General features: G+C 55.8%; 1 protein-coding gene across 4 annotated transcripts in view; it reads left to right on the top strand.

Annotated features, from left to right (window-relative positions):
• Positions 1 to 15,323, top strand: part of ASAP1 (ArfGAP with SH3 domain, ankyrin repeat and PH domain 1) — a 327,653-nt gene extending 312,330 nt beyond the window's left edge. For all 4 annotated transcript variants that reach the window (XM_066379536.1, XM_066379535.1, XM_066379533.1 and 1 more), the window contains 4 exons: positions 264 to 322; positions 6,971 to 7,470; positions 9,869 to 9,991; positions 12,531 to 15,323. In XM_066379536.1, the coding sequence (XP_066235633.1) occupies positions 264 to 322; positions 6,971 to 7,470; positions 9,869 to 9,991; positions 12,531 to 12,605 (757 nt within the window). In that variant the 3' untranslated portion in view covers positions 12,606 to 15,323. The remainder of the gene's footprint in view (positions 1 to 263; positions 323 to 6,970; positions 7,471 to 9,868; positions 9,992 to 12,530) is intronic.
• Positions 15,324 to 22,047: the final 6,724 nt, after the last annotated feature.

The following is a 22,047-nucleotide window of genomic DNA, read 5'->3' as shown; positions in this document are numbered from 1 at the left end:
CGGCGAGGCCACGCGTGGGATCACATGTGATTGTCACTTCTGTAGGCTGCACTGGGGACACATGGTAGTGTGCCAGGGGCTCTCAGAAATGTTACATTTCTGGGAAAAGATGAATGATGGGAAATAAACTATAATCTTTGGCTAAAGAAATTTTGAAAAGGGTTTAGGTCAGTCATGAAAACACCTGTGAGCTCCTTGCATAATCTGTCACTGCTGATGTTATAGCTCTTTTAGGTCCTAAATGATTTTTATTTATTAATTAGCACCGGTTCTGCGAAGACTGCCCTCGGCCCAAGAGTTCTTCCTAAACTACCTCAGAAAGGTAAGACTTCTGTTTTTAGTTTTCTTGGAAAGTCAGAGTGTCACCCTACCTACCCTCTAAGGGAACAGGGTCTCTCTCTGTCTCGGTCGCTCTGTGTCACAGATGTCTGGCGTGACACCTGGCATGGATGCCCATTCAGTACATGTTCAGTGAAGAAGATACGGATAAACTCAAACTTTGTGATTAGCAAAGCACCTTGCTTTCCCTAAAAAGCAGGATACTCTTTCAAAAGATACATTAGTAGACCCTGGCCAGTTGGCCCAATAGGTCAAGTGTCATCCCAGCATACTTCGGTCACAGGCTCAACCCCTGGTCAGGGCACACATAAGAAGCAATCAATGAGTGCACAACTAAATGGAACAAAGTGATGCGTCTCTCTCCCTCTCCCTTTCTCCTTCCTCTCTCTCTCAAATCAATGGGGGAAAAATTTTAAGCATTATTAGACTCCCCAGGTCCCGTTTCTCTTCCTTTGCAGACCTGATGAGAGAGACCTGGGAGCCAATTCTGGCTCCCCCTGACAACCTGTATGTCCTGGGGGTGGGGGGTGGGAGCTGCCTGTGCCTCTGACTGCACAGCTGTGATTGGGGGGGGGGGGAGCTGCCTGTGCCTCTGACTGCACAGCTGTGATTGGGGCGGGGGGGGGGAGCTGCCTGTGCCTCTGACTGCACAGCTGTGATTGGGGCGGGGGGGGGGGGAGCTGCCTGTGCCTCTGACTGCACAGCTGTGATTGGGGGGGGGAGCTGCCTGTGCCTCTGACTGCACAGCTGTGATTGGGGCGGGGGGGGGTGGGAGCTGCCTGTGCCTCTGACTGCACAGCTGTGATTGGGGCTGGGAGGGGGGGAGCTGCCTGTGCCTCTGACTGCACAGCTGTGATTGGGGGGGGGAGCTGCCTGTACCTCTGACTGCACAGCTGTGATTGGGGCGGGGGGGGGGGAGCTGCCTGTACCTCTGACTGCACAGCTGTGATAGGGGTGGGGGGGGGAGCTGCCTGTGCCTCTGACTGCACAGCTGTGATTGGGGGGGGGAGCTGCCTGTGCCTCTGACTGCACAGCTGGGATTGGGGCGGGGGGGGGGGGAGCTGCCTGTACCTCTGACTGCACAGCTGTGATAGGGGTGGGGGTGGGAGCTGCCTGTGCCTCTGACTGCACAGCTGTGATTGGGGCGGGGGGGGGGGAGCTGCCTGTGCCTCTGACTGCACAGCTGTGATTGGGGGGGGGGGAGCTGCCTGTGCCTCTGACTGCACAGCTGTGATTGGGGCGGGGGGGGGGGAGCTGCCTGTGCCTCTGACTGCACAGCTGTGATTGGGGCTGGGAGGGGGGGAGCTGCCTGTGCCTCTGACTGCACAGCTGTGATTGGGGCGGGGGGGGGGGGAGCTGCCTGTGCCTCTGACTGCACAGCTGTGATTGGGGCGGGGGGGGGGGGGAGCTGCCTGTGCCTCTGACTGCACAGCTGGGATTGGGGCGGGGGGGGGGGAGCTGCCTGTACCTCTGACTGCACAGCTGTGATAGGGGTGGGGGTGGGAGCTGCCTGTGCCTCTGACTGCACAGCTGTGATTGGGGGGGGGGAGCTGCCTGTGCCTCTGACTGCACAGCTGGGATTGGGGCGGGGGGGGTAGCTGCCTGTACCTCTGACTGCACAGCTGTGATTGGGGCGGGGGGGGGGGTGGGGGCTGCCTGTGCCTCTGACTGCACAGCTGTGATTGGGGCGGGGGGGGGGTGGGAGCTGCCTGTGCCTCTGACTGCACAGCTGTGATTGGGGGGGGGAGCTGCCTGTGCCTCTGACTGCACAGCTGTGATTGGGGGGGGGGAGCTGCCTGTGCCTCTGACTGCACAGCTGTGATAGGGGTGGGGGGGAGCTGCCTGTGCCTCTGACTGCACAGCTGTGATTGGGGTGGGGGGGAGCTGCCTGTGCCTCTGACTGCACAGCTGGGATTGGGGCGGGGGTGGGAGCTGCCTGTGCCTCTGACTGCACAGCTGTGATTGGGGCGGGGGGGGGGGGGGAGCTGCCTGTGCCTCTGACTGCACAGCTGTGATTGGGGGGGGGGGGGAGCTGCCTGTGCCTCTGACTGCACAGCTGTGATTGGGGGGGGGGAGCTGCCTGTGCCTCTGACTGCACAGCTGTGATTGGGGCGGGGGGGGGGGGAGCTGCCTGTGCCTCTGACTGCACAGCTGTGATTGGGGGGGGGGAGCTGCCTGTGCCTCTGACTGCACAGCTGTGATTGGGGGGGGGAGCTGCCTGTGCCTCTGACTGCACAGCTGTGATTGGGGCGGGGGGGGGAGCTGCCTGTGCCTCTGACTGCACAGCTGTGATTGGGGCGGAGGGGGTGGGAGCTGCCTGTGCCTCTGACTGCACAGCTGGGATTGGGGCGGGGGTGGGAGCTGCCTGTGCCTCTGACTGCACAGCTGTGATTGGGGCGGGGGGTGGGAGCTGCCTGTGCCTCTGACTGCACAGCTGTGATTGGGGCGGGGGGTGGGAGCTGCCTGTGCCTCTGACTGCACAGCTGTGATTGGGGCGGGGGGTGGGAGCTGCCTGTGCCTCTGACTGCACAGCTGTGATTGGGGCGGGGGGTGGGAGCTGCCTGTGCCTCTGACTGCACAGCTGTGATTGGGGCGGGGGGGTGGGAGCTGCCTGTGCCTCTGACTGCACAGCTGTGATTGGGGCGGGGGGTGGGAGCTGCCTGTGCCTCTGACTGCACAGCTGTGATTGGGGCGGGGGGTGGGAGCTGCCTGTGCCTCTGACTGCACAGCTGTGATTGGGGCAGGGGTGGGAGCTGCCTGTGCCTCTGACTGCACAGCTGTGATTGGGGCGGGGCGGGGTGGGAGCTGCCTGTGCCTCTGACTGCACAGCTGGGATTGGGGCAGGGGCCCTGCTCCCCTAGGGTTTGCAGGGACGAAATGAGGTCATGCTCCAGAAAGCCCCTAGCTCAGGCCTGGCCAACAGTTTTTGCCCCCGGGCCAGATTAGAAAGAAAACTTTTTTCACAGGCCAGACAAAATATTAAAATTAAAAAATGTTAAATACAAAAACGATTCGTTTAAGTAAAAAAAATTTTATTATGTAATTTGCTTATGAATAAATAAGTAATTTAGTACAACAGATAACAAAAAAACTTATGTGACTTGTTGAGGTGCTTTGCATCGCCTGTTATTTTTTTAATATCTGGCTCTATACTTGTAGCTATTCTTAACACAGCCTCCAAATGTAAATCATTTCATCTTGATCTTGTACTTTGTACTTTTATTTAGATTTATTAAAGAAAAAATTTGTTCACAAATATAAGTTGAGCTGAAGATTACTGAAGATACCGTAGTTTATATATAATGATTTAAAAGTACCACTTATTTCATTTCCACAGTGCGTCGTGCAGAGAATAACAGTTTAATTGCGGGCCGCATAAACTCGTTACGCGGGCCGTATGTTGGCCATGCCTGCCCTAGCTCGTGGCCCTGGGACGGCGTCTGCCGTGCAGCGTGGACACACGCACGCCCACCAAGGACAAGGGGGCCGTGTCCACAGCGGCCGCTTTGCCAGGCAGAGACACTCGCTCTTTGACCAAGTCTGCTTTTGTCCCGCTGGCTGGCACCTTGTCGGCAGGACCGAGGTGCCCCTTTCCTGTCACAGCAGAAGGGAGCGGCCACAGTCTGTCATTGCAGTGTTCCAGCTTCAGAGCTGCGGGGCCCCCGGTTTGGGTCACTCGTCCACCCTCACGTAGGCCTGCCAGGGATGGACGGGGACCCGGAGGAGCTTGGCGGCTGCTCCATGGCTTTCTGTGCCGGCGGGGAGACCTTTGACCCCAGAAGCCAAACTCGGGATTCATGGTGGGAACCCGGAGTTAACCGGTCTCCCAACGTCTCAGCCGTGTGATACATTGTGAGGAGCGTTGACTGGCCGCCCGGCTCGTGTGGGCAGACGAGGGTCCAGATGGCAGCTGGGCACTCTCCGCAGAGCACAGGGGGGGCCTTCCCTGGTTTCCTGCGCTTTTACCCAGAGGTGTTGGGTGTTGTCTCGTAACTTCTGCCCGAGGCCTGTCCTGAGCGCACGGACGTCGCAGCCAGGTTCCCCAGTGCTGTCCCCAGTTCTGGGCGGCCCGCCCTGTCTGGCTGTCAATCACAGGCTCCCAGAGTCCCCCGACCTGCCTGTGCCGCTCACACCCAAACAGTCCCAAGTCCCCCCGGGACCTGCCGTGGCTGCTGCCACCTTTTCACTGTCTGCGTCCCCTTCACGTCGTCCCCACCCCCAGCCCCCACCCGGCATCCCTCCTAATGCTGTCCGGGGCTGGGATCTACTCACCTGACTGACCCTGGGACTGACTCCATGCCTGGGTGTGGCTGGGGCAGCAGTCAGGGAGGTGGCTCCGCTTTGCCTCGTGGCCATGGCCTGAGCGGCCCCTGTGCCCTCCCTCCAGCGGGACGCTCGGTGTAGCCCAGTGTGGTGGTGGGGGGGGGGGGTGCTCCTGCCCTTCAGAGTTAACGCAGTCAGGGAGGTGGTTCCGCTTTGCCTCGTGGCCATGGCCTGAGCGGCCCCTGTGCCGAGGGCCCTCCCTCCAGCAGGACGCGCATTGTAGCCCAGGGCGGGGGGAGGGGGTGCTCCTGCCCTTCAGAGTTAACGCAGTCAGAGAGGAGTGTCCACTGGTCAGGGAGGCACAAGCCCAGCTGCACATGCAGTAGCAGGGGTTGCACAGGCTCCCCCCGAAGAGTGGGTATGTATTCATTCTAGAAGATTTGAGAAATCAAACCACCTGAAGTCTTTCCACCAAGGTGAACAATTGGGTGTAGCGGCTTTTACTCCCTTTCCTGTACTTTTTTATTATTACTTACTGATTTTAGAGAGAGGAGAGAGAAGGGGCAGGGTGGGGAAGAGCAGGAAGCATCAGCTTGTAGTTGCTTCTCTGTGTGCCTTGACCCAGCAAGCCCGTGATTTCGAACCTGTGACCTCAGCACTCAGATTGTTGCTTTATCCACTGCGCCACCACAGGTCAGGCTCTTTTCTGTACTCTTTTCAAATTTCCGTTTAAGCTGATTTTTTTCATGTGATAAATCAAAAACATTTTTCATCACATAAATTAAATACCAATTAATATCACATAACTTTTTACTGACTGCATATTATTCCATTGTCTGGTACCACGGTATATTAAGCAGACTCTATTGTTTAGTATTCACATAGTTTAAAATTATTTTTCACTCTAAATAGTGCCAGGCTGAACATTCTAGCACAGAAATCTCAGCGCCTGGCTTAGATCTCCTTTTTAGGATCGAGTTTTATAATCAGAGATGCATGTTGAGAGGGTTATGGTTGCCCAGCACTTACGCACAGTTTCTGTTCCCCAAAAGTGTGACTCATAACAAAGCTTTCCAGCCCCGCTGCCTCCGGGGATCCCCCAGACTGACCCCCATCACTACCTGCCTCTGACTTCTGTGGACTGAGTTTCAGACTCCCCAGAGAGGAGTCTTACGGTCCCGCTTGAGCGTTTTAAGCTGAGCTGCACCAGCAGAAGGCCGGGGCCTGGGCAAGCCTGGGGCCAAGCAGCCGCAGTACAGCTCTGGCAGTTTGCAGCACTGGGGTTTATCTCTATTTTATTTTTCATTGTAAGGCTAGCTTTCTGCATATGTTGGCGTTTTAGGATAACAGTTGTTTTGTTTTGTTTTTGACTCATTCAGTGCCTTGGGTGTTTTCTTGCTGAGCAAGGTCTGGCCCCTACACCAGGAGCCAGGGTTACAAGAACTAGTGAAAGTATTAATCCAGGCCTCAGGGGACCATGTTGGACAGAAAGAATAAGAATACTCCAATGTAATACTTAGAATCTGCCAGGCCCTGTCGGCCAGCTCTATACATGGAGTAGCTCCTATTGTAGAGCTGAAGGAGGGGGGAGGCACAGAGAGGTTGTGTCATTTGCCCAAGGTCACACAGCAAGTAAGTTGTGCAGCTGGAATTGGAGACGTATATCCTTAGTGTCCCGAGTTCTGCCGGGTCCAGCCGTGCAGAGCTGTAGGTCCACGGTGGCATCCGCACCACTGGCCGTGCTGCATGGCTCGGCCTGAGAGAGGATGAAGGAGCTGACGTATTCAGGGGAAGGAAATAAGAGTTGCAGACACCGTATCTGTTGCGATCCCACTTTCGATGTAAGGTCTATTCGTGAGCACGTGTACAGTGCCACCACAATGGAATCAGAGGCTGATGGTGTGGTGAGAGGAGAGACCCTGATGCTGAGCAATCTATTAACACGGAAACACTCCTGCTAAACAGGACGTAGACAGAACCAGATACAAATGTTATGTGTGGAAAGTAGATTAAAATGTCAAGAAGGAAGCGGAATACTTGAAGTGGCTGCAGGTGTGTGGTAGGCTCCTAGAAACCGAACTCTGAACTCTCCAGTTGTCTCTCCTCCGTGTTGCGTTTATGGTTGTGGGTGTTGTGAGCTGTGGAGTAGCGTGGACATCCCCCTGCCTTACAGAACTGAGCTGTAAAGTCAGGACCTGCAATGTGGAGGCTCTCCAGGCTGCCAGCTTCGTCTAAACGGGCGGCGCACACCTGGTCTGACTCCCGCGCCCCGCCTCCCCAGGTGCTCGCGTTAGGTCCGTTCTCTTCAAGGCGACCGACACCTCGTGTGCCGTCCCGGTGACTCCCTCTTTGTGCTTGCTTCCCGCAGTGGCACTACGGAAAACAGAAACCAGCCATCATCTCTCCCTAGACAAGGCCAACGTCCCACCTGAAATTGTCCAGAAACCGTCCCCGCTGGCAGAGCTGCCGCAGAAGCCGCCGCCCGGAGACCTGCCCCCGAAGCCCTCCGACCTGGCGCCCAGACCCCAGATGGGAGACTTGCCACCGAAGCCGGGAGAGCTGCCCCCCAAGCCGCAGCTGGGCGACCTGCCCCCCAAGCCCCAGCTCTCGGACTTACCTCCCAAGCCTCAGATGAAGGATCTGCCTCCTAAACCGCAGCTGGCGGACCTGCTGGCCAAGGCCCAGCCCGGAGACATGTCGCCCAAGGCCCAGCCGCCCTCTGACACTGCCCTGAAGTCCCACTCGGTGGATCTGTCCCCGAACGTGCCGGCCCGAGACGCCATCCAAAAGCAAGCCTCCGAGGAGTCCAATGACCTGACGCCCACCCTGCCCGAGACCCCGGTGCCGCTGCCCAGGAAGATAAACACGGTGGGTGGGCACTGTCCAGGCAGGCCCCGAAACCCGGGGTGGGTGGGCACTGTCCAGGCAGGCTCCGAAACCCGGGGTGGGGTGGGCACTGTCCAGGCAGGCTCCGAAACCCGGGGTGGGGTGGGCACTGTCCAGGCAGGCTCCGAAACCCGGGGTGGGGTGGGCACTGTCCAGGCAGGCTCCGAAACCCAGGGGTGGGGTGGGCACTGTCCAGGCAGCCTCCGAAACCCGGGGTGGGGTGGGCACATGTCTAGGCAGCCTCCGAACCCCAGGGGTGATTGGGCACTGTCCAGGCAGGCTCCGAAACCCGGGGTGGGTGGGCACTGTCCAGGCAGCCTCCGAAACCCGGGGTGGGTGGGCACTGTCCAGGCAGCCTCCGAAACCCGGGGTGGGTGGGCACTGTCCAGGCAGGCTCCGAAACCCGGGGTGGGTGGGCACTGTCCAGGCAGCCTCCGAAACCCGGGGTGGGTGGGCACTGTCCAGGCAGGCTCCGAACCCCGGGGTGGGGTGGGCACTGTCCAGGCAGCCTCCGAAACCCGGGGTGGGTGGGCACTGTCCAGGCAGCCTCCGAAACCCAGGGTGGGGTGGGGTAGGGCGGGGGGGCCGGTGGGGTGGGCAGCTCATGCAGAGAAAGGATAGCTCAGTTGGTTAGAGCGTTGTCTCCACACAGGAAGGTCGTAGGTTCAATCCCTGGTCACAGCACATGCAGGAGCAGATGTTCGTCTCTCTCTCTCTCTCTCTCTCTCTCTCTCTCTCTCCCTCTCTCCCTCCCTCCCTCCCTCCCTCCCTCTCCCTCTCTCTTCCTCTTTCTCTAAAGCCAATAAATAAATTCTGAAAGAAGGAAAAAGCAGGAGCTTGCTCCCTGGGGGGCTCTGGGTCCGCCCTGAGGAGCACAGGCTTCAGGACCCGCTGCAGTGCCCGCTGTAGGCACCCCCTTGGCCGGGTACCGCCCCCGAGCCTCGGTCTCCTCCTGCTCGGGAAGGAGCTGGCCCAGTGACTGGGCTCGTGGGCGAGTCTGTGCGCTTAGCTGGCGCCCAGGAAACACCTTGAGGGCCAGACCCCTCCTGCCTGGGGTCACAGGCAGACGGCCCCTGTGAGGCCCCAGGGTCTCTGCCTCGCCCCTCCTCCCTGCATCTTGGGGGGGACTTCAGGCAAAGCCTAGAGACTTGCACAGACGTGGGATTGGGTGAAAGCCTCCCATTCCATCATTGTTAAAGTGCTTTCTGCTCTCTAATGTCGGGTTTCTTTTTCCCTACAATCTTTTTTGGGGTAAGTGATACCCCAGGAAAATACCTGGGCCATGTGTCCTGCGCGCGCTGCACCCCACAGGGACACGAGCACCCCAGGTTGAGGAGCACAGCTAACGGGTCGGGGACTGCCCCCACTCATATTTCATGTTGAAAACGACGTTGCAATAGAAGTGTGTCCATTCAAGACTGAAGGAAAGGGGAGACAGATAACAGCCCCCGCCCCGGGTTAGAGACCAAACATCAGTATGGTGGGTGCCTTTGCTTGTATGAGTGCAATTCCCAAGACCCCAGGCGCCCTCAGTGGCCTTAACGGGCTCACAATTCCAGTACGTGCCCCAGGCCTTATAGCTGCTTAATGATCTCCTTGCGTCCTCCTGTTGTAAGTGGTCACAGAGCATCTCTGGGACGCCCAGGGTCAGCGCTGCAAGGACAGATCTCCCGGGCTGAGTCCCACCGGCTCCTCTGAGCCCTCCGCCCAGCCCGGGGAGCGGAGCAGCAGGAAGGAACAGGATCCTCAGGGCCACTGAGGGCCGAGCAGAGAAGTCAGGGGACCCAAAGCATTTAGAGACTTGCTTGCTCTTGTTATTACTGTTTACTGAGCCGGGTGCCCCAGACATCCTCTAGAAGGGGATTTCCCTGTTCCCGTCTTCCTGTTTGCAAAGAACTGGAAGTCCAGCAAACAGCAGCCCCAGTCAAATTGGTCTGAAGTCAGAACTTCGGGGGACTGCCCAGCTCCTCCCAGCACGGCCGCTCTGCCCTGTGGCCATCTGTGCTGGCTGGGCGCTCTGCACGAGGGCCTGAGAAATGTGTCTATGCTGCACATTCGGTGGCAGAAGCTGCAAGTTTGCTTTACGTCATGTTTCCCAGACCCATTTTTAGCCTCCGTGTCACCGTGGAGAGCTGGGGGTGGGGGAGGGCTGCGTTGGGCGCCTCCTGGTGGAGCCCGTTCCTCCCCGGCCACCCACCGTGCGGCCAGGGGGAGGGACAGGGACTGTCCTGTCTGGAGATGTCCCCATACGTGGGAGCACGTAGCAGACCCCCCATTCACAGAAACTGAGGCTCGAGGGGGTTCCGCCACTTGCCCGAGGTCAGCGGGCCCCTTGCCGTGGGCCGATGCTGGCAGCTGAGAGCCCGGCTCTGCGTTGCAGGGGAAGAACAAGGTGAGGCGCGTGAAGACCATCTACGACTGCCAGGCGGACAATGACGACGAGCTGACGTTCATCGAGGGGGAGGTGATCGTGGTCACGGGGGAGGAGGACCAGGAGTGGTGGGTACGTATGTGTGTGTGCCCCTCCCCCGGTGGGTTGGGGAGGGTCGGTCCGCGCAGCGGGCTCGCTCTGCACGCGCTGCGCCCTGCACGTGCCGCAGGCAGAGTGGCGGTGCCCCTGAGCGCCTGCCCTCGCTTCCCAGCGCCCCTTCCGCCGGGCCCTTCCGGAAAGCAGCCCCAGAGCTCCGACCTGGGTCAGAGCCTCACGGTTCTCCGTGCTTCGCCCTCATCACCACAGCCCGGGAGCCAGGTGGGGTGTTCGGATTTTCCCGAGGCAGGACCAGAGCTAGGAAGCACGCTGCCGGGGCGCATGGCTGGTCAGCGGGGAGGCAGGCCCTCCTGCTGACCACGACACTGACCACGACGCTGACCTCGAGCTCCCTCTGCGATCCACGCACGGGCCTCTCTGTGCAGAGCAGGGCACGGTGCCCTCCTCCTGGAATTGTCGGAGACTCAGTATCTGTACAGCCTCCTCCTGCCTGAACACCTCTGGCCGTCCTCCAGCGAGGACAGGCACCGTGTCCTCGCCTAGTGGCCATCTGACGTCAGGGGCCCTTGGCACTGCCCAGGGAACCCAGTTCTGTCTGCCAGGAAGAACCTGTGCTTCGCAGTTGGGCCATGAGAACCACTAATGCTCACAGCACTCGTGCCAGTGCACATGTGTGCACATACACACACACGTGTGTGTGTGTGCCTTGGGCTTGTGTTTCTTTGGGCCAGACAGTGACTGGATTCTTGAGCACAGATGTGTGGGAATTTTGCTTGGACTGAAGCGGCAGTTCCCAGATAAGGCCAGTTTGTCCCTCCAGGGGCATTTTGATTGTCAGGACCTGGGAAGGGCGGTGCTGACAGGCATCTAGTGGGTAGCAGGCCTGGATGCGCCTTAAATACCTGCCGTGCTCAGGAGAGCCCCCGCTACAAAGAGTCTGTGTCCCCAAATGTCGGGAGTAGTGAAGTCGAGAAACCCGGGACTGCAGTGATGAGACCTCTCTGTGTCAGAGAGGGACGAGCTGGGGGTGCCCCAGGCGGTGCTCGTGCCTCTGAGCATTTGGCCTGTCCCTGGCACGGAGCCTGTCAGAGGGCCAGCTTAGAATCCCGGCGGGAGGCGGACCTCAAAGCCCCCACTGTGAATCATTTACTCTGTGGCCTTGGATAAAGCAAGTCTCTTCTGTAAGCCTCAGTTTCCGCCTCTGAAAAATGGAACAGGAGTGTCCCTACCTCACAAGGCTGTCTAAGAACTCACATGCCTGATGCCAACTCAGACCCTGTGAGGTAGATGAGCCAGGTCTTACCTTGAACTCCACTTTGCAGACAGGAGAGCCGGCCCTAGCAGCCTGGGTGACCACCAGGGTCACGGAATGGTAAATACCGGACCCATCTGAGGGCTGAGCTCACAGCCCTGCACCAGCTGGCCTCTGTGCTGTGGGTACTTCACGGAGGGAGTGACAGCTGGCCCAGGCCAGCGCTCAGCACCACCCTCCTCTCTGTCCCTATCATTGAAGCCAGTTTCCAGGTCTTGTGTTTTCTCACTATAGGCTTCCTTCTAATGCAACTTCTGCTGATGTGAGAGACGGTACCCATGGCTTAAGGCTTAGGCAACCGGCAGTAAAATTGCCTTAGGCCACAGCTGATCTCGAACTTTCAAAATATCCTTTCCCTCACAGCAACCAGAAAACAAGTGCTTGGGACACCGCAGCCTTTCCAGATGTGTGACCTCACAGCAAGCTTGAGACAAGGGACTTCTCAGCCCCATTTTACAGATGGGAGGCTTAGCAAGCTTTGTCCAAGGTCACCCAGCAGGACAGGCAGGCGAGCCCCCCCAGAGTGCAGGCTCCGGAGTCCGTGGACAGGTGGATGCCACCTCCCGAGGCCATTGTCAAACAGAACGTTCTTTTGTTTCTTTAAGAGAGACATGGTGACCTATTGGTTTCCCCCCACGACTTGTGTGCTCACCACCCAGAGTCAAGTCTCCATCCATCACCATGGACCCCCTACCCTCTCTGCCTCCCCACCCCTCCCCCGCTATCACCTCCCTGTTCTCTGTAACTGGAGTTCGGGTGTGTTGTTTTGCGTCATATCTCCACCTTCTGCACCCAGCTCCCAGCCACCCTCCCCTCTGACAGCTGTCTGTCTGTCTTCTATCTGAGTGTCAGTTTCTATCTGGTTCGTTTATTCTGTTCATTAGACTCCACATGTGAGTGAGATCATCCGGTACTTGTCTCTCTCCGACTGGCTTGTGTGCCTAGCATAGTGCTCTCCAGGTCCCCTCGTGTATGTGATGGGCCTCGTGGGGCTGACGTGGGGGCGAGATGAGGTCCTTGTACAAGTGCCTAGCACCATGCACACTGCCGTCTGCGGTGTTGTTGTCACTGTGTCATGTAGTTGATGGTTGTCAGTTCTCTGTGGCTCACCAACCGGTGGCACAGGGTAAGCCTGCACCCCACCCCGGGTCTGCGGGCGTGGCCAGGGCTCTGTCCCACCGGGCCTGGCACGGGGCCGCTGCTGGCTGCCTGCAGATCGACACCTCTCTTCTCTCCCCACAGATCGGCCACATCGAAGGTCAGCCTGAAAGGAAGGGGGTCTTTCCCGTATCCTTTGTGCACATCCTGTCCGACTAACAAAAAGCAGAACCTTGAGATTGTCCGCATCCTCCGTGCGAGACGGCCGCCGCCGTAACCCTGTACACCGTGTATATAGCTGCTGTTACAGAACGAGAAACCCACCCGGCCACCTCAGGAGGGGATATATTTTATTGTGTATTGTAAATAAATACTCTGTTGTCTTCTGCCTTTGCCAGTATTAGGGGGGCCTAGGACCTGGGGCGCCTTACTGGTTTGCCAAAGTCGTCCTTGGCATCTAGCACTTAGATTCCTTATCTGTGCTGTTTTCCAAGGAAACAGAAATGTAGGAACTGCTGTCTTTGCAAATAGACGTGGTCTCAGCAGCTGACGAAAGGCATAGCACTGACGCTCTGTTCCTAACAACGCAGTATTCTCAACCACGTTACTGAAAAATGCGATGTTAAGCAAAGAGGTGGGTCCTGCTTTTCAGGTAGAACTCTCAGCTCTGTGACAGACCAGCCTGCAGTCATCGGTGTGCACGGTGTACGGCTCCGAACACCTGCTTCGGTATTTATTACAGAGAAGTGCTCAGTGAAACGTGTTACTCCTTCGGCAGAATAGTCACTGGCCCCAAAACCTTCGGTGGCATTTGACGGCGCCCAAGCCTCTCGCACAGGTCAGGTTAGCCAGATGGATTTATACCGTCTTATGAGGAGTGCCCGCCCCTGAGATGTTACCTCATTATGCAAAAATAACATATAGCCTTCATGACTATTTTGACAAAAGTTTAAACCCCTCGGATGAAGTTCAACTTTCAGGAACCGCGGACTGCCAGAAAACATTAGCCTCTACTACATTATGCATGCATTTAGACGCTTACCTAAAATCTGCCTTTTATAAAGGAACGGTGTGGATCAGTTGAACTGTACGTTTTTTTAAACCTGATTGCCATTAAAGCAGAAATGATAAGGTTGCGACAGTATTTGTTTCCATTCGGTCCTTGCGCTTTCTCAGGAGGACGGATCTGCATATCGCATTATGAATTAGTCTCCTTTGAATGTGTTGAAGCCTCTTCTCACACGTCAGTTGAAATTATTTTCGTGTTTCTGTTTCTTGATTAGTTCAGACTCTCAAAAGACCATGCGAGAGGACGGCCCATGTCGAAGCCGGCCCATGTCGAAGCCAGCCCTGCACACAGACTCCCCACTGCAGCACCCAGGTGCTGACCCCGTTTGCTTTTGCTCCAGGCTCTCTAGGAAACGCAGTGGTAGGCGAGTTTTTCCATCTCACGCTCCATGCAGTAGACACACTCCCCTCGAGTCAGTTCATCACCAATGTTTCCAACGCTGCTGTGAATTGCACTGTGAGGGGGGAAAAAAAGCCCTTCCTGCTAGGAGACCCCCCTCTCTGTTTTCTGTTTATCCCATGTGTGTATCAGCCCCTTCAGAACACTGTGCCTGTTTCGGCCTTTGACGGGAGTCGGAATGTTGAAAAGAACACGGTCCTTGCACGCCCCCCACCGGTGGGGCTGCGCTCAGAACCTGAGGCCCCTTGGGTGGTCCTGGCGTCACGTCTGTTTAATTCCTTGGTTGGCAAACTGATATGTTTTAAGCAGGATCATCTTGGCAGAGAGTGAGACTTGTTCATTTCCCAGAAGCACAACTCCCAACCGAACCCTTAGGAAAAGCCGTCATATTTTAATCGAGTCTCAGCGCCCAGTGCGTATTAATTCAGTTCTGCCTAAGTGGTTACTGTGAGCACCTGGAGTCGCCGCCCTGGTTCATAAACCTCGTGCATGACAGACCCTCGACCCCGCGACGTATCTTCTCAGCTGTCCGTGGAAAGAGATTTCCCGCAGTCGCTTCTGCGGCCTCCCAGCGCCCGTGGCTCCCAGGACAAGGACGTCAGGAGCCCGGCCGGCCGGCCGGAGAGCTGGTGTGTGGCCAGCAGCGCGCGCAGCCTCAGGACTTGAAGCCACACTGGTGTCCGGTCAGGAAGTCAGCGTCCCGAGCTCCTGAGTGTCGTGGTTCATGCAATTACATATTTTAAGTTACATTGGGGGAAAAAAAAAAAGATAAACTGTTCATGTTTGTGGCCTCTACAGTATTTGCAGCTGATCTCAAAATAAACTGGTTTCTAAAACACATACACAAAACTAGATGCCTGAAATGGCATGGAATCAGTGTCGTGTGTTCCTTTTCCCCCTTTCGCAGCAACTTAAACGCATTTTTTTTTAAACGCCTTTTAGTTTTTCAGGTTTTGTCTCTGTTTTCCGCCAGGAATCTGAGTTCTCGCTAACCCAGCTTACTGTGGGACATAGGAAAAGTAGGTATAAATACCTTTGCTGATCTCGATTGAGTTGAAAATCTGATACTGTTCTTAAACTCAGTGAGCCACTACCTGCAATTTTGTACATGATATAGTATTTTGAAGGTATGGAACCTTATGGGGGGAAAAAATAGCTAATTGGTTCTTTTTTTTCCCCCAGAGGGGAAAGGTATGTTCTGCAAATAGTGTGTGTGTCTTATTTTACTGTTGAACAGCAATTGCTATTTATTTTTTTATTGCCTAGAACTCCAGCCTGTTGTATAGGAACCCTGTAGTGCTAGTTCAACTCCGAGTTCTCATCTGGGTGTTCCGCTCCAACATCAGTACACTTGTCATTCCACATGTATGTAATGTGACAGTTTTTTTTCAGTACTGTATGTGCTCATTTCTACTTTTTTTAATATTTAAAATTGCTTTTAAATAAACATATTCTCAGTTGATCCCCAACATCTGAAATCAGGCCGTTTTGTGAGTTGTCTCTCCTCTCCCGCTTAGAGAAAGCCCAGCCTGCCGCTGCTGTAACACACGTCAGTGCATAGGTAACACACGTGGCATAGGTACACACGTCAGTACAACTCCTATTAGAAGCTCGCTTTGCATACATCAAGTGTGCACCCGCTTTCTTGGCTTGTAGAGCATGGCCCTCAGCAGTTTGGTGTCCGCCACACACACACACACACACACACACACACACACACACACTCCCACCTCCTCTGCTAGCACCCACGCCTGGTCCTGTTTGTGTGAGCAGAGCAGGAAGAAGCGGAGGAGGTACCAGCTCGGGCCACATACTGTGTGTGTGTCCCCGGAGCTCTTCCTCCTGGTGCTGCCCGGGCCGGGCACCTGCCTGCTTCGTCTCGTCCTCACCAGGCCTGTCAGAGGCGGGTACCCCTCAGCCCCCCGGAGCATGAAAGGGAGGCTCAGATTCACGACCGTGCCCGTGCCGGAGGTGTCATGGTTAGTAAGTGACCACGTCAGGAGTCCAGACGAGCGGCTCCAGCTCTGGGGCCACTGTGGGGATTCCTGCCACCTGGAAGACAGTCCCAGAGTTGTGGCCAGAGAAGCCGTGGTGGAGAGCTGACCGAGACTACGGCCCCGAGGATTGTGAGCTGTTGGATCTCCTTGCTTCCTGTCAACAAAGTGGTAGATTTGAACACCTGCTCACACTAGACAGGGCAAACTCCACAAGCTGTGCTGCCGGGGCAGTGGGTTTGGGCCTGGAAACCGGTGACATTACCTGGATGATTGGGGCAAGGGGGCAGCCAGCTCCCCATCTCATTACAACACGTGGGCATTGTTTCAAACCCGGGCAGGATCTGTTTGAAATTAACGGACTCGGCCTCATTACAAGCTGCCCCTCCAGTGCACCGGGCCCCCAAATTCCCTCTCCCAGGGATGCTGAGAGCCGGGGTGCCCTGGTCACTGTCTCGGCCCTTTGAGCACTTAGGGCGGAGGGGCCCGTGTGTCCTGTGCATGCGTGTGTTCCGTGCTCTGTGAGGTGCAGTCCCTACAGGTGTGTCTTCAGAGGGGGCAGCGACCGCTCCGGGTCTCTGTGAGTCACGGCAGCGGTGTGTGAGCCCACGTCTCTGCGCACTTGGCAATAGCCTCCCCTCCCTCCCCCCTTTCTCCCCTTCCTCACCCTTCCCCCTCCGTCCCCACCTCCTTTCTTCTCTGCTCCCCTAACCCTGCGTCCTCCTCCCCCACTGCCAGGATGTGGGTGTACGTGTGGCTGGGGTGGCTGGGAGTGATCATTGCTAGGATAATTCCACTCCACCTATTGCACTTCGTCCCCACACGTGTGCTCAGTGGTCCTGACTGACAGTCTTATTTCCAGACTCAGCAGTGTGTGCGTACTCCGGGGCCGATGGGCTCCCCTCTCCATCAGGGGTGCCTGACCGCGGACGACGGAGGGAACAGACATGTTTAACCTGCGTTCTCTGTTCGGTCTGACCTCTGCAGCCCGCGGCCTGGGGTGGAGCTGAGCTCAGCCCAACCACGTTTCAAAATCCTAAACATTCTGTTAAGGCAATGCCAGGCCTGTGGTTGCAAACACGTGGCCTACGCTCTGTCCCTGAGAAGGTCACAGGCTGGGGCTTACTGGGTGGGGAGCTTCCTGGGAGAAAGCTGGTCTGCGCTCATCCTAGGCCTGCTGGGCTGAGCAGGTGAGGCCAGGAGCTGACACAAGGCGGGAGGGACAGTGTGGCGTCCCTGAGACAGCTGGGGCGGGGAGCAGCAGGGCCCCGCCTGCACCACCCCCTGCACTGATGACAGCGCGCCCCCCCGGGAACACCGGGCCAGGTGCCCTAGCAGCACACGCACGTCCATCGACAACACTGTGCGGTAGAATTCTTCTGTCCCCCGTTCTACCATTTAGGAGACTTCTGTAAGTTCAGGCGTGACTTGCCAGAAGTCAGGTTCACGTTGCTCGTGAAGGGCAGAGGCTGGACTTGAACCCTGAGGTCAGGGCTCAGGAGGCTCCCAGCCGTAGCCCGGAGCCACCTCTGCAGCCACTGTGTTCCCTGGCTGCCCTTTCGGAAGAGAAACTGGGTCAAAGCTGGCCCGCCGCCTACAGACAGGTCAGCCGGCCAGGGGAGTGTGAACCGTGAAGCGCAGTGACGTTCCCCGTGCAGAGAAGGTGAGGCGCCTGCCAGGGGGCCCCGCCACGGGTGTTTCTTGGACAGCTGCGCTGCTTTGGAGGAGCCGGAGGTCAGGGTGGCACACGGGGCCCCCGGCTGCCTGGAGAGTGTGGCCGAGGAGAAGGCCGGGAGTGGGCGAGCCTCGCTCTGGGCACACAGCGGCCCCGGAGGCAGACGTTGATGCTCTAAGCTCCTGAAGACGGGAATTAAAGCTCAGATAAACACAGCTGCTTTGCAAAAATCTTACCACCCAACAAACCCCCCGGTCAGAGGCCCAGAGGCCGGAACTACGGCCTTCTGCAGAACCGCCAGGACAGAAGCCTTGTTCGGCTTCACACTGTGGGGGGCAGGATTTAAAATTTTGCCTTATGGGTCCAAGCAGATTTGAGGACAAGGGGATGGCCAATGTGTGCTCTGCACGCTGGCCTGAAGCCACATTAGGGCCACGCTTTTGGATTTGGGCGGCTTCACCTGTGTCTTCAGCTCTAAAATCAGGTTCCTGGGCCCTGTCCTGACCTGTCCTGGGAGTCTTGGTGGGGGTAAGCCTAGAAACCTGCATTTCATCAGCTTTCCCTGCTGAGTCTCATGCCACACAGGAGGCTCAGGCCCACCCTGGACCACTGCTCAGCTTCTAAGAATCCAGAATTGAGCCAAAAAGGGAGGATCGCCCAGAGTTCAGAACCTCTGCCCAGGGGCCTCTTCTAATCATAATGAGGCCCCTCCTATGGCTCCACCCCGACACACCTCCAGCAGTCACTTTCTTGCTATGTTAAGGCACAGTGACAGGAGGTAGGATTTGGAGTTTGGTAGAACTAGTCCGCCTTCTGCCCAGGCCACCAACCGGTATCGAGAGGCTCTCAGGGGACTGGCCCCTCCCTATATGACCTGGGCCACCACTTAAGCCATACAACAAACATCCAGTTTCCTTAGATGCCCAGGGAGCTTGGAGGTCATGGCCTTGCAGATAGAGCAACGCTCCGGTCACCTGCCGGGTGCCCTGTGCCCATTCCTAAAAGGCCTGGCGTGCCTTTTCTCAGGCTCAGCCACTGGCTTCCTGGGTCCAGTGTGAGCCAGCTTTCGGGGCCTGCCAACCCCGGCACCTGCCACAGCTGCTGCCCATCCCTAAGAGAAGCAACTTTGGGGCCTGGCTTGGCTGGCCATGGCCATTTGTTACCAGGGTCCAGAGGAGCAGGATGCGGGGAGGTTAAACGTCAGGCTTGAGAATCAGAAAAACACAGGCACTGAGCCTTCGTCTCGCCAAGCCTCAGTTTCTCCCTCTGCCCAAAGGGATAATCATAACACTGGTGTCGTGGAATGAGCGTGAGAATTAAATAATAATGAGGTGGGAAACCGAAAGTGGTTGGCCCAACGCTGGACTCGTAGCAGCTCAGAATAATGAGCACTTGTCCTTTTCAAAAATTACAGAACTTCAAACATCCCTTGACCCTGGTTACAAGGGAACCATCAGACACCAATCTACTTAATGCTTGACATGCAGTTGGTGATCACATGAAACCCAGCAGAAGCTTCTAGAAGAGCACCCATGGTTGAAAAGGTGGTGATGTTACACTGGGGAGCATCACACTTTCAAAGGCACAGGCAGCACCTCATGCCAACCGAGGGTCAAAGCCGGAGCCTCTGGTCGCCGTGGGCGCTGCCCACTCGCACTGAACGAACAATGCCGACTCCCGCCCAGTACACAGGCGCCAGGACAATGGGCCTCTTTTTACGGAGCCGCTGAACCGAGGTCACAAGAACACACTGTCTGAATGTGCACGCTGAGCTCCCGCTCAGCTGGAGCCGGCTGGAGACCTCAGACCCCGGGACTCCCAGTCCACTCCAGCTCTGAGTACCCGTCAACCCCTTCCCTACCTGCAGTTCCTTTCGTCTCTGCCGTAAGAAAGCTCTAGAGCCCACGGGGTAGCCAGTGCACCCAGGCTGACTGCTTTCCTCCCGGGCTCGTGCCGCTTTCCCACCTGCAGGCAAGTCCTGCTCTTGTCTGTGCCGAAGTGGAGGGTGCCAGGTTGGTGAGCCAGCTTGTCAGGAGAGAGAGAGAGGAAGTGAAGGGTGTCGGGAAGGAGGCAGAGAAGAGGAACAGAGTGAACTCAGCTGAGAGCCTGTCAGACTCCTGACCACAGGCGCGCCCTGGGACCTGCGGACTCCCAGGTCGGAATGTGTGCATATATAGGACAAAGGAACGTGCTAGCGTGTCCGTAGCGGGACTGTTTCTACTAATACGAGCTTCGTAATGCGCCACTGTCTCTCAACGGTAGACTGGCTGTATACATTGGTCATTACTCACACAATGTGCCCAGTAATGAGAATGAACACTGTACAACCACCCACAACAACATGGATGAATGTCACAGGCCATGTCAAGTGAAAGAGCCACACTCAAAATAATTCCTCTTCTAGTTTTCATAATGCGCAAAAATAGGCAATCTCTATGGTGACAGGACAGAATCCTGTCTACCCAAAGGGGAACTTGTGGGAGATGCTGGGGAGAGTGATCTTAGAGTTACGGATACGGTTCTATTTCTTTCTCTGGGCACTGGTCACACAGGTTTTTTCCAGTTTGTGAAAATTCACAGAGCGATTCACTTCTGATACTGCACTTTTCTGTGTGTGTGTTATTCTTGGTGGTATGTTAATAAATGTTTAACCAGTTCTCTCTCTCTCTCTCTCTCTCCCTCCCTCCCTCCCTCCCACCCTCCCTCCCCCTTATTTGTAGCATTTGCCAATTGCTTAGTGTAAATATTTTGCCACGGCTGATTATAAGCACCAAGGTGATGTGGCTGAATACCAATTGAAACAGCTCTAGCAGATTACTGGTTATACATCAATAAAAAAAACCCACTTTATTAATTTGTCCATTGTTTTGAGAGAGAGAGAGAGAGAGAGAGAGAAGAGGGGGTAGGGAATGAGAGAGAAGCATCAATTCGTTTTACTTAATTGTTACATTTAGTTGTTCCATTGATTGCTTCTCGTACTTGCCCTGACCAACCTCTGGTGCACTGGGTTGGCACTTTATCCACTGAGCAACCTGGCCAGAGCAAGTTTTTTTTTTTTTTAAATAAAGCTGCTAAAATTCTGAGAAACTAATGGTCGGTCAGAGTAAGCCCCTTCTGTCCTAGCTACCTGCCTAGACCATGCTAGCAACACCCATTACGTACCTCCCACCTCCCTACAGTGTTTTTTTTTTAAGTTTGTAACAGCTTTATGGGGATATAATTCATATACCCATCCAGTTCACCCAGATAAAGTGTATGTTTCAATGGTTTTTGTTATGTTCACAAACTTGTGCAACCATCAGCACTATCAATTTTAGAACATTTTCTCCCCAAAAAGAAACCCCCTACCTATCAACAGCCGCTTCCCATTTCCCCCCAGCCCCTGACAGACACTAGTCCCCCTTCCTGTCTCTATACACTTGTCTCTTTTGGAAATGTCCTATCGGTGACCTCATCCACTATGTGGTCCTCTGTGATTGGCTTCTTTACTTAGCATCGTGTCTTTAAGGTTCATGCGTCTTACAGCACGTATCAATACTTCCTTCCTTTTTATTACCAAGTGATATTACGCTGTGCGATTATACTTCTCTCTGTTTATCCACTGGTGAGCATTAGGCTTGTTTCGGCTATTTTGACTCTTACGAATAATGCCGCTCTGAAGATTTGTGATTCCATTTTTGTGTGGACGTGTTTTCCTTTTTCTCGGACGGGTACCTGGGAGTTGAGTTGCTGGGTCACAGGGTAAGTCCGTAACGAACCATCCAAGGAGCTGCCGGACTGTTTTCCAAAGCACCTGTCCTGTGTTACATTCCCGTCAGCAGTTTGAGGGGCCCAATTCCTCCACCCCCCTCGACACCGCTTGTGACGACCTGTCCTTGTTCTTGGTGGAGCGGGACAAGTGGGAATGCAGCCGTGACTGGCTGTGGTTTTATTTACACTTCCCTGATGACTGGTGACGTTGAGCATCTTCTGATGTGCTTCCTTCCTGGCCATTTGTAGATCTTCTTTGGAGATGTGGCAGAGAGAGCCTTGGACCATTTTAAAATTGGGACTATATGTCTTTTCGGTATTGAGTTGTAGGAGTCCGTTCTATATTCTCGATACAGGTGCCTTAGCAGATATATGATGTGCAGAAACTTTCTCCCACTCTGTGGCTTGTCCTTTCCTTCTGTTCTTTTGAACACGGGCTTGTCTTCAAGACAGTGGAACTTGCAGAAATCACAGACCCCAAAGCCTTCAAATAAGCTAACTATGTGAGGCAGCCGTTGGCTCTTCTCAGGTAACCCTGTTGTTCAGGCTAAGCCAAGCGTCTCTGTGGCTTTCTGGAAGCCCAGATGTGGACTTTAAGTTCTCCGGCCCTGGGTTCAACACTTCACGGCCCCTCCATGGCTGCACAAACGTGGACAGGTCAGCCGGCCTCTCTGAGCCCTACATGTGATTGTCCATCACCTGTGGGCACTTCCGCTGCCCTCACAAGGTGCCCGGCAGACAGACAGCAGGGAACATTTTGGAGGACTCCCTCCT

Source organism: Saccopteryx leptura, chromosome 3 (assembly GCF_036850995.1).
Source record: "Saccopteryx leptura isolate mSacLep1 chromosome 3, mSacLep1_pri_phased_curated, whole genome shotgun sequence".
Classification (NCBI taxonomy): Eukaryota; Metazoa; Chordata; class Mammalia; order Chiroptera; family Emballonuridae; genus Saccopteryx; species Saccopteryx leptura.
The sequence above is the reverse complement of the archived record's forward strand: the minus strand, read 5'-3'. Positions and strand labels throughout refer to the sequence as shown.